The sequence below is a fragment of the Eleginops maclovinus genome, chromosome 2 (genome assembly GCF_036324505.1).
Source record: "Eleginops maclovinus isolate JMC-PN-2008 ecotype Puerto Natales chromosome 2, JC_Emac_rtc_rv5, whole genome shotgun sequence".
NCBI lineage: Eukaryota > Metazoa > Chordata > Actinopteri > Perciformes > Eleginopidae > Eleginops > Eleginops maclovinus.
In genome coordinates this window covers 26046530-26059153 of record NC_086350.1, presented here as the reverse complement: position 1 = coordinate 26059153, position 12624 = coordinate 26046530, and the positions used below count along the sequence as shown (strand labels likewise).

Here is a 12624-nt window from a genome sequence, read left to right as displayed (position 1 = left end):
GGATCACAGTCGGCATCTGTAAAATTGTTCATGTTTCTTGGTGACATAAAAAGAAAAAAGCTTGTGAATGACGAGATTGAATACAGTTCTTTATGAGGAATCTTGTGAAATGTTCTACATTCAAACGTTCATCATCTCAACCAAATCTCACATGTATGTACATCGAAATAATCTGAAGAGCCTCAAGCACACATCTGCCACACGTACAACACATGAGCACAAGAACTGAAGCATTAGAACTGTTACACAAGTGCATGTGTAAACACACTGCTGTAGCAAATCACCATCTTTGACAACAAGGACCTCTACTGATTAGAATGAAAACTGCAAAAGCACAGAGCACTGGGGTTCAGGTTAAAAAAGGAATGAAATTAAAACAGCACATACATTATTTCCTAGTGCTCCATCACAATGTTGTCATTTAAAAAGGCAACTTTCACAACTCTAAGCAGCCATTACACATCATGTATGGTACATGGATCATGCACACTTCAGGTAGAGTTGTAGTTAATGTTGAAAATATATCCAGGCCAGTACAACACAGTGCATATGGGAGCGGAAAACAAATCCAAAATTGTCCAATCCATCAGAATTGTTCAGCTCCGATTTTTTCAAGTCCCTTTGTCAATGCCGACTTGCGTCTTGACTTCTAGAAACTTCAGCAAGAAGAAGTCCTGGCTGAGAGGAAGATAGGGTGCCTCAATTCACGAAGAAAGATGGCTGTATAATGCTCATTTCAAGTAATGGTGCAAGCACCAGAAACCTCTGTCAGGAAAACATGGGCTACAGTCCCAGGAATGTCTTGATTTAACATAGGTAAATATAGCTTTGTTAATGCTAAAAATAAACAGTGTGGAAGTCACTTTTTACACACCGAAAATTCATTCAGGAATTATCAAGAACCGGAATTAATTATATCATTGGTACCAATAAAATCATATTAGTTCTTGCCAAGAGTGCAATCAGCATGAAGTACTTTGAAAGATAAAGGGCAATCGAAATAAAAAGAAATAGACTTGCTGTCTTTTATTCTCTTGTTTTTGATTGTAATTTTCTGTTAAAGAAAAAAAATAAACTCAATTATTTAAATGTTTTGTACTATGTGCATGTATGGTGGCCAACAGGTGCAAACACACTACAACAACCCAAAACATTTCCATTAGGAGAATTTCAATTCAGATTCAGAAACGATGCAAATATTAAAACACAAATGTGCCAAAACACATCAAATGAAGGAACAACTTCACCAACTTGAGTAAATGGGCAGCGTTTCTAAAAAAGCGCTGCAAATAAGAAATGCTGCAAATAAACAAAACACGAAGAAGGTCAAAACACAACAGAGACGGGGACACCAAAAGGTGAAACACACAGCTGGGAACTGGGAGCTCTTGTTGATGTTCGGGGATTATAAAGTTGGACAACTGTCACTGTTTTCTTTAGCCATCTTAATTGGCTTATTTTATCAATGTGATCACATGATCACTCCTTCCGATATTATTGCCAACTTTGTAATCCCAGATTGTCATCAAGCGCTCCGGTCCCAGCGGTGTGTTTCACTTTTTAGTGTCCCCTCGTTTCCGTTATGTTTTTAAGCTTCTTGAAGGGTTTTGTGTTTCAAGCGATTTTAGTAAACACTGCACATGTTTCTTCAAGTTGGCGAATCTTTTCTAAATGCTGCATGTGTTGTGAAGTTGTTTCTTGATTAGCAAGTGTTTTAGCACATTTGTGTTTTTATATTCGCACCATTTCTCCTAATGGAAATGTTTTGGGTCGGTGTAACGTGTTTGCGCCTTTCGACCACCATGACCATGTAACAGCATGTTAATTCAAACGGGAAATGTAAAACCGTACATTGCTAAGGGTCACTGCTGCATGAACTACCAGAGCCAGCTGTCTAGATGCTGCACACAGTAACAGGACTGTTCCAGGATGGCCGTCATCTCCCCGTAGCTCTCCTCTCTCCACGTGGGGAGTAGTCTCTCATTGTTGAGGGCCTGGAGCCGGGGCGTCCCCTCCCGGAGGACATGGTACAGACAGGGCCAGCGGCTCTGGATCCTCAGCCGGGTCCTACGGTCCAGAGTGATCCCGCGGACAATCTTCTTGGCTCGAAGCTCGCGCAGGGCGGGGAGCTTCAGGCAGGAGAAGACCAAGCCTCGACTGGGGGACACGTCCAGGAACTCCAGAGACTGAGACTCCAGGGTGTACGAGATGCCCAGGTTCCTCAGCGGCACAAGGATTTGTAAAGTCAGGGACTTCAGGTTAGGCAGGGATTTGGTAAGGTGCTGCAGTGTCGACGGGGTCACTCCTTTAAAGACCCAGAAGTACTTGAGCTCAAGGACGCGAAGCTGCTGGAATTGGGTGAGCAGCGACATGGACACGTCCGACCAGTCGAAGTGTAAGCGCATCTTAGAGATGCGGGGGCAGCTGTGGGTGAGTTTGGTCAGCAGCTCCTGGAAACTGGTCACCTGCCAAATCAGACAAACAGGTAAACCATGGGGTAGAAATATTTGCCCAGAGAATAGTCTGAATATTGGTATGAACAAGAACACATTGTTACAGCAAATCCAACATGTCTGACAAGCCCCCCTTTCAAAGACAAAAAAACCTCCACATTATCCCTCCCAGATATCATATTTATAGACTTTATAAAATCATCTTGTGGAATTGGTAAGTAACAAAATGAGCTAAGTTGCCTGATGTTATTAAAATAGCTTCACCAGTAACATTAACTGCATGTTTTTCTCTTCAGTTTACATTTTTCACAAATAAAGCAATTGTTATTCACGCTGCACACACTGACCTGGGGTGTATGCCTGATCTGCATACTACACTCTTGCTAGGGGTGGGGGAAAAAATCGATGCAGCATTGTATCGTGATACTTGCGTGGTGATATTGTATCCATACACGGACGCCAAGTATCAATATTTTATTATAGAAACTACTCATATTGCAAATCCAAATGAAATTTTTGGTAATAATTGCTTTTTCAATCCACTAGATGATGCTGAGCTTTTTCTTGTGCGGTCATGGCCATGGGTGAAGTCAGCGGGATTGGCAGGAAGTTAGTCAAAACAAAGATGGAGTCAGCGGAGAGAAAAATCAGAAATGCGCCGGTCGCCTTTAGAGCAAAAGTGTGGAATCATATATCGCAATATTTCGTATCGCAACACTTAGCATATTGTAGAATCGCAATGCTATCGTGTCGTGGCTTAAGTATCGCGATAGTATCGTATCGTGGGGACACTGGTGATTCCCACCCCTACTCTTGCTTGTATTTAGTTTCAGGTATTCATTTTGCTAGTGGTTTTGTAATATGATGGAGCCTAGGATACGCTTTAACAATACCCCTGTTGACCGTGTTGTTTGAAACATGCGTCACAATGGATACCGTGTCTGTTAACTGCAAACCAAATCTTCCTGGAGGTAAACATAACTAATATAAACCTGAATCAAACAAAGTCGAAGCCCAGACATTTGCACTCAGCAGTCCCAGCAGAAAGGTGGAACCAATAACCTGAACGATGTCTGTAGTCCAGCAGGTAATTACACCATTAGTTACAGCTTTGTTTGACAAGCCAAACGTCTGCAGTGGAAAACCTTCAGCCAGATTTTGTTCCATGCCATATATTTGCCATGGTTACGCACACTTCCTCTGCAGAGCTTTGCATATTCTCCATAGTTCATTTTTTTCGAAAGGACCATAAACGATTTGCATTGATTGTAGTCACACTACCTCACAGCATCTACATGTTGTATTTAGAAAACTGTAATGCACACTTTAACATAGTATAAAGAGTCCTGCGTTTATATTTGTGTATGAGGAGATTGGTCTAAAAATTGAATTTCCCCCTAGGAGAATGAAGTGTAATTTATTTTATTTGCCTTTAACAACTTTATTCATCTAACTGTGTTTACACATGCACCATTATACACCAAAGCAGATTCATTGTATGTGTGAACCAGGGAATCCATCTCTATTACCTTGAATTGGTAGTAATGAAGCTCAGCGCAAGTTCAACCAGGAAGACCATCTTTGTATCTGTTCTTATATCCGTCTTTATATATTCACATCTCACTACGCTCACCCTCTTAATCAGCTATAAAGGGGCGTTCCCTCCCCATGTAAAGCTATCACTTCGCCTTTATTTCCACAAGCCAATCACAGCGCATCGTTAAACCTGTAAATCTGCTCTCTCCCCTCACAGTTGCCCTTGCAGGTGACTCGATGCAGCCCTCCTCCACCCCTTCCACCTCCGGTTCCTCAAAATCCAGGGTTCACGTCAGGCTTCAACCACTCCTCTTCAGATCGACCTCCATCAATCCCTTCATGCCTCCCCCATCACCAGTATCTAGTTCCCAGGGGGGGTTGTATCAGTTCGGTTTCCCCCCTCCTGAATGGTACTCCCGACAAGCTGAACACCATTACTTCATCTGTGTATCTTGGCAATAAATATATATTGTTACATCAAAACAAGTCTCTCCTGACTATAGTACTGTCATCCATAGTCTCTAAGAAGTAGGGCTGCACTATTTGGAAGAATAACTGCCATCCTTTTGACTGATATTACAATTGTGATATGACTGCTGCTATTGGAGGGATTGATTATTTTTGCATCAATATTCTCATCATAATTGAAAGATAATGCTGTAATTTTTTAAGAGGATTTGTATCAAACAAATATGTTAAATGAAGTCTAAATTTGTAGGCTGCAGCATCTATGCAGCAAAAACAAATACAAGGATTCAGAATGATATTTCTTTCACATATTTTGCCTGAAACTAATGCTGCACTGTCCCATATTGCCATTTTAAATTAGTTCCAATTCATAGTGCAGCTCTACTAAGAAGACTTTCCACTCACAAAGGTTTTCAAGCACAGCAACAATTTAAATGAACTAATTATTGATCAATTGTTAAATTTATTTTTCTTATCTGTTTTTATACAGCCGCAGCAACACTTAAGAGACCACTTCACATTATCATTTTCTCTTGTTTTATTATTTATAAGTACGTCTTTGAGTTAAATGTTTTTGTTTGTACTCTATAAACTAATGTCAATGTTTCTTTGTGTTGGAATTCTACAGGTCTGGAATGGCTGTAGAGATCAATATTTAAGAAAAATGTGGAGTGGTCTCTTCATTTTTTCCGGGGCTGTAGTTGTGACTTTTTTTAAATAATTGTTTACCTCTTATGAAAATATGTGTCCATATTGTTTAAGAAAAAGAAAAGTAATTCAGTTTAATTTCAAACCAGTTCTCGCCGTTACCTGGTCCATCTTGGTGATGCTGTCCTGGTGTGAGCTGGAGCTGGAGTGCACCCTGAGATCCAGCGGCTCCAGCAGAGTGAAGGTCCAGTTCAGGTCCAGGTGGCTGAGGTCTCTGCAGTGCACGTTGTCCAGCAGGTGACTCAGCAGCTCGCTCCACTTGTTGCAGCGGTCCCCCAGGTCGAAGCTGGCCTTCAGCGTGAGCAGGCTGGCTCTGCGGGACACCAGGTGATGGGTGTAGTGGTGGACCCAGGCTTTCCACCGCTCAAACTCCCGGTTAGAAACCAGCAGCCCCTCCTGACCCAGGTGGAAGACGCCACGCCGGGAATAGTCCGCCACACGCCACAGCTTCCAGGAGCGCACCAGGCAGCTCCAGCTCAGGCAAACCAGAGCGCAGCTACATTTATCCACCTCGTTCAGAAAGGACAGCACATGCAGCTGGCACTCCACCGGCAGGAAGTTGAAGGGGAAGTAGTCGTCCACTGCTTTCCGCCGGCTGCTCACAGGGACCAGGGTTCTTTTTCGTGGCGACATGAAGACAGATGATGGTAATATACTGGTGGTCATTGGTGGAGGTCAGAATCTCCACCGGGTGGTCTTGTGGTCTGGCTTGGCCATAAATATATCCAGCTTTCAGGAAGTCTGAGAGATAAAGAAAGAAAGTAGACAGACAAGAAGTAATTTAAGATCCTGTTTAAGTTAACAGGCAAATAAATAATACCCTCTCTCATATGTGAAATGGTCTTAAAGCAGGCAATACAACATGCCTGAAGTCATAATCAGAATTTAACTCCTCTTTTTATTCCTTATTTTGGGGTATTAGTATACGAGCAAATTGACCAAAAATAGCCAGCAAACCAACATATAATAAATGGGAAAATAAACAAGCAAAAACATAATAATACTAATAAATAAAACAATTTGAAAAATAAAATAGAAATAAAACAGTAATACCAAAATAATAAATAAGTATGATTTTAATTCTCAAAGCCATTTTATTTATTTGAAATGTACCTTATTTGTATCTAGACAGCTTAATTTATGATTGGGAATGTGGACCGCTATAACAGAAATCATAATATAATTTCAGTTTCATTAACATGTAACACATAGTAGACATAATGCTGGCTTATTTGGCTTTCCCATGCACACTGTGCATAATGTTGCATTTGAACTCAACCTGGTATCATGGCTTCAGTTCAAAGGTTTTTTTTCCTGAGGTTTAATATCAATAACACTGAGTGTGTGGCTGTAGATGCAATCATACAGTTTGTGATCTCTTTAAGCAGGGTGTGTGTGTGTGTGTGTGGGGGGGGGGGGGCTGTTCCCTTTGAAGTCTTTTATGCAAACACTGAGGGGACATTGTAATCTCTTTTTACTTAAATGTAAAGTCACAACTGTAACTTTAGTAAACGCTGTTGTGATATCAACAAAGTACATTTACTCAATTACAATTTTGAGGTACTTCTAGTTTACTTGAGTATTTCCGTGTTATGCTACTCCATACTTCTACTTCACTATATTTTGGAAGCCAATGCTGTCCTTTTCTCCACTGCATTTATTTAACAGATTCAGTTACTAATTAGCCTACTTTTTAGATTAAGATTATTAGCCAATAAATAATTAAATCAAAGTTGTCCTATATGTATAAGTTAGGATATCAAAGCAGCTCTACATTTACCAGCTGGGATGAAATTAATACATTAATGATCAAAATCCTGTAAATAACAATATACGATTCTATAATGGGCCATAAGCAGTACCTTTGATGCTGATACTTTTGTACTTTTACTTTAGTGATATGTTGAATGCAGGACTTCTAAGTATTTTAACAATCTAGTATTGCTACTTTTACTCAAGTTCACATTCTGAGTACTTCTCCAACACTGAGTAAACCTAAAGGTGTTGTTATTAAAACATGCTCACTTTAGTCGCGGTATTAAACTCAATTGTACTTTAATAAACACTTAAGTGACATATCAGTGTGAAACATGACTCGAGCCCTTTTGTCAGCCATCCTCCTTTGGGGACAGACACCACCACCACCCCCCCCCCCCCCCCCCTTTTTTTTTTACCTTTCAGCTTCTGTCAAAACAAAATATCCCATTCATAGGCTCTAAGCTCCTCACCATGACGACTACAGTATGGTATATGACTGTTCTGCACCGTTATCGAGACAAAAGTGGAGTATTTACCTTTCAGTGGAGCGGGCTCCCCCCAGTTAAAAAGCCATCCTCTTAGAAGCTAACGATAGCAGATAAGAGACAAAGGAATATAAAATAAACCCTAAATAAAACGCGTTGTTGCTGTTTTCTATGACGTTTGCTTTATATACGAACGTAGTAGTAACTGTAAAGCAACGAATACACATCTCACATTAAAAACATCTGATAATAACGGTGTTCACTAACTAGGCCGGCTAGTTAGCTGCTAACAGCTGGGTTCTGTTGTTGTTTTTGTTGTGGCTAGTGATGGCGTCATCAAAATGCGCTGCGATGCTCGTTTTATCCACAGCGCTGCCTCGTCGGGTGGAGTTTAATAGGGAAACGGTCAGTATTGGAAAAAGTATTTGGATTCTTTATTTGAGTAATAGTATTAATAACACACTAAAATAATATAATAACTTCAGTACTGCACAGTAAAAGTGTTTAAATACGAAAGAGTTACGGGAAAAGTACTGCAATGGAGTAAAAGTAAAAGCACTTAGCCTACTGCAGAAAACACTCAACACGTATTTAAATATTAAAAAGCAGCACATCTTTGCATTATATAAGCTGAAACTATTAATATTTTGTTAAGCCAATCAAGGTTTTATTTTCTCATATAAAATGATTGATGGTTAGATTTAAGCGTTATAATTCATACTTTTCACTATTTCGAAAAATGTGAATTGATGCAAGATGCATTGTTTACCAGCAGATGGCATGAGTATGCAAAAAAGTAGGCTGGTAAAACAGAATGGCTGCCAAGATAGAATCGGAGGACGAAACCCTCTTTATTAGTCGTATGCACACAGCAGAGCACACACAGTGAAATTGGTCCTCTGCATTTAACCCATCCTAGAACTAGGAGGAGCAGTGGGCAGCTATTGTGCAGTTCCTGGGGAGCAATGGGGAGGGGTGATCGGAGGTGTCCGGTGCCTTGCTCAAGGGCACCACAGCAGGGCCTCTGAGGTGAACTGAGTCCTCTCCAAGTAGCAGTCCACTTTCCATATTTCAAGTATGTTCGGTGACTTGAACCAGCAACCCTACGATTCCCAGTCCAAGCCCCTACTGACTGAGCCACTGCTGGACCTTGTGGTGTCATGCTCTTTCTTGTGCTGGCATCCTGTTCTCTTAAACTGCTGATGGTTGATCAGTGTGCCTGTGGGCTTGGCTCGAAGAAACCAATGAAACGTCCGGTCAAAACAGACCACATTTCCCTGAACAAGTGAAGCAATACCTGGAAGTTCCTGGAACACTTACACACACACGCACGCGCGCGCGCGCACACACACACACACACACACACACACACACACACACACACACACACACACACACACACACACACACACACACACACACACACACACACACACACACACACACACAAAGAAAATACTGTAGTACTTGTAATGGTTTGGCTTCTTGCAGTACTTGCAGGTTTGTTGCTGTTCTTAGTTTGTATATTCAAGATTATTTGCACGTTAAGACAATTTGGATAAAATGCAATGAAATGTAATGTAATGTAATGCATTGGAGACCTATCACATCTCAGTATTTGATCTGTGTAATTAAATGCAGTGTAGATTACTGTATATCACCAACATGGCATCAGAGGGAGGAAGCATTACTCTCCTGATCCTTATTGAATGTTAGATCTGCCTTGAAATATAAAGTGAGGACCGTACTACAGTTTAACGTTGCAGGCAGACTTTTTGAAGTGGAGGAGGGAGGTTTATGAGTCATCACATATCGCGTCAGTACGTACAGAAGTCATGTCTCCCGTCCTGCAGTTGATGCTTTGGTGACAAATTCTACACTGCGCCTTTCTTTTTACAACCAGGAGCACTGCAGTGTAAGAGGGGCCTTTTTTTTGTGAAAGAGGGTTTTAAAATGCTTTAAAAGCGGTGCAATGAAACTTTAAGACAAACTGTGAGTGCTTGGCTTGAATTCTCTTCATACCTTTACTCAACTACAATTCAGAGGGAAACACTGCATTCTTTATTTCACTGTGTTTATGTGGTGTACTTAGTTACTCTATTTTATATTTTTCCCGGACAAAACATCAGAATCAGACTACCTTTTCTGTCCCTCAGAGGGGACATCTACATTGTTACAGCAAGTAAAGAGCCAAAGATAGTTTAATATTCATTAAAAGCATGCATACAAATATTAAAGATAAAATTAGAAATGACAACATTTACAATTTACAAAACACACATGCAGTCCCAGTAACAGTTGTGAGATAGGTCTTTAAAAAAAAATCTTTTTATTTGAGTCACAAGATGATACAATACCTAAAACTGCACTAAAGTAACACGAAATAAAGCAAAACTAAATCAAAAGGCGGCAGCAGAAACAACCTAATGCGCTAACCAAGTGTGACTTATCCTGTTGTATTCACGCCCAAATTCATACCACTTTCCTCTTCAAAATGGACATACATTTTTCAATCCATAATAAGATATCAGGAGGATCTTCATCCAAACATTCTGTAATATAGTGAGGCGTACAGCATACAAAGCAATTCCAAGAATGTGCCTTTGTCTGTGTGCATAATCAGGGTCTAATCTGAGGACAAAATCATATGGATTTAGATGTATATCTATTCCAAACACTTTTAAAAAATCTCAATTCAAACTGGTACAATTGCAGGACACAGCTACATGGGATGACTGTGCAGTGTATAGGATCATATTTAAATAAAATAGCAGAGGTTACATTTAGCCTGTGAAACATTTCATATTGGCTCTCGTAGGATGTATTAGAACATGTGTGAACAATTGATAAAATATGACATTTGTTATACATTTAATAAACATTAGGTTAGATTATGTCTGCATATTTATCTGTGTGTTTGTCTGTATCTTTACTTGTGTTATTTTATCCCAAGTGCGTTTGCCCATTCCACCTTATCTGTGAATCTACGGATTCATTTTTTTATCTACACTGTCCTTTTGCTTTTGTAACACAGTAAATTGGGGCAAATCGAGGATCGTTCATTCTTACACATTTGAGCACTAATTTGCAATTCTTTGACTATAACTTAAGACTAACATGTTATGTTATTCTTTAGTTTTTTTATAGGTTTGTACTGTTGGGTGGACTTTTGCTGTTTATCTAGTTTTGACAAACTAATCAATTAGCCGAGCAGAGAAAATATCCAGCAGATCAATCAAAAATACATCGAAGAAAAATAACCATTAGTTGCTGTCCAACAGAAAACACTTCAACCAACTACAGTAGTGAAATCCTTACATTGATGAATGAGTAATAATAATAATAATAATATAAAGATATAATGTTGTGTAAAATGGTAAAAGTCTTGGTTGTCATTTGTCATGGAGTACTTTTACTTCTTTATAGGTCCACTTGTTTCTGATTGAGGGAAAAATGTGACCGATGTGTTACACACTATATGATTTTTAGCTGGCACACACAGACCCTCTCCAACATTCTTGTTGAGCGATGTTTTGATGGAAGGACCAAGTCTATTGTTTTACCAGCATGTGCACATGGACTCACAACTCAAAACAAGGTCTGTGTGATGTTTAAAGACACTTTTCCACAGGGGGCAGGACGACACAACTGTAAGCATCAATGTGCCGATAAATAACTGATCAATATAAGTTTCGTAAAATGTGTATTGTTTATACTTGCTAGTTGTTGGCTGGCCTATCAAAGTAAACTGACTTCAATTACATTTGCTAATATGTACATTAATATTGTATATTCAATAGAGAGACTCTAGTAATACATCTCTCATTGTTGATATGTTCACTGAAAAAACAGAAACATCAACCTTAATTAAATGTATTATGTCAACAGATTCCACATAACTGTATTAGGTTAGTTGAAAGCAATAATATTTAATGTTTATGTTTCATTTGTAATTCATGTGCAATACTTGTCTTTTCCAAACTGGGAAAAATAAAAGCATATCTCATCTTATTATTATATAATACAAAGAAAAATATATTTGATTATTTGTATTGACAAAAAACGGTATGATCCTCCTCTGCCTAGCCCTGTGTTCTTTGGAAAACTTTGGAGTCATTAAAGTATGAATATCAACGCGCGGTTCCAAGGCGTACCAAGGCGGTTCTGTGAGAGAAGGACTGAAGTTCTTGTAACATTTGGCAGATACTCTAAGCTGGAAAAATGTAGATGCTACTGTTTGTCAGACAATACATTCAGTAAAAAATGTATAAGTCTTCATCAAATATTTTTTCAACAAGTGAATATTATGGAAGAGGATTAGGGCTGGATAATCATTTATTTTTGGGACTTGAACAAAAGTAAAAAACCACGTTTGCTATATCACATACGTTCATTATGAGATATACTACTACATTAAATATATTGCATAAAAAACAATATTCAATATTATTTTAATTTTTTTATTCAAACTTTAATACAAAAAATGAAAACAATGAACACAACCGGAAACTACTACTGGAATGCAGTGGTGTAAAGTAACTAAGTACATTTACTCAAGTACTGTGCTGAAGTACAATTTTGAGAGACTTGTCCTTTACTTGAGTAAAAAAACGTTTTACTTTTTACTTCTACTCCACTTCAGTTCAGAGGTAAATGTTGCACTTTTACTCCACTACATGTATTTAATCCCTTTAGTTTCTTTACAGATCTGGATTAATGATGGTAAATATAATCAGCCCTTAAATCAGACTGTAGTTCACCTGCAGTAAATCCAGCAGCTACCCTGCAGTATACAAAGCCATTCAAACTAGCTGCACCTTTACCAGCTCTGAGAACACTTTAATGATCAATCATTATAAAACATATCAGAGATATTATTCTGAAATGGACCAATCAAACAATGACTACTTTTACTGTCGCTATTATATCTTGATGCTAATACTTGAGTAACATTTTGATTGCAGGGCTTTTACTTATATTCCTGCACTCCGCTACTTCTACTTTTACTTGAGTACAAGAGTCTGAGTACCTCTCTGCTGGAGTGTAGAATCTGAATTGGTCTGATAGTCCCTGAAGTCACCATAGGGTTTGGTTTGGTGCCTCGGGGATGTGTCCGAGCCAACCAATTAGGGAAGAGTATGCCCCCTACGCATAATGTGACCCCTCCCACCCCGCCTGCTTACCCTTCGGTTACAGCAGCGCGTCCCTCACACTTT

General features: G+C 39.3%; 1 protein-coding gene across 1 annotated transcript; it reads right to left on the bottom strand.

Annotated features, from left to right (window-relative positions):
* Nucleotides 1-76: 76 nt before the first annotated feature.
* Nucleotides 77-7724, bottom strand: si:dkey-12e7.1 (uncharacterized protein LOC557553 homolog). The gene is made up of 3 exons (XM_063876279.1): nucleotides 7460-7724; nucleotides 5268-5906; nucleotides 77-2465 (listed from the first exon to the last, which is right to left on the bottom strand). The coding sequence occupies exons 2-3, from the start codon at nucleotides 5829-5831 to the stop codon at nucleotides 1878-1880; spliced, it is 1152 nt and encodes a 383-aa protein (XP_063732349.1). The 5' UTR covers nucleotides 5832-5906; nucleotides 7460-7724; the 3' UTR covers nucleotides 77-1877.
* Nucleotides 7725-12624: the final 4900 nt, after the last annotated feature.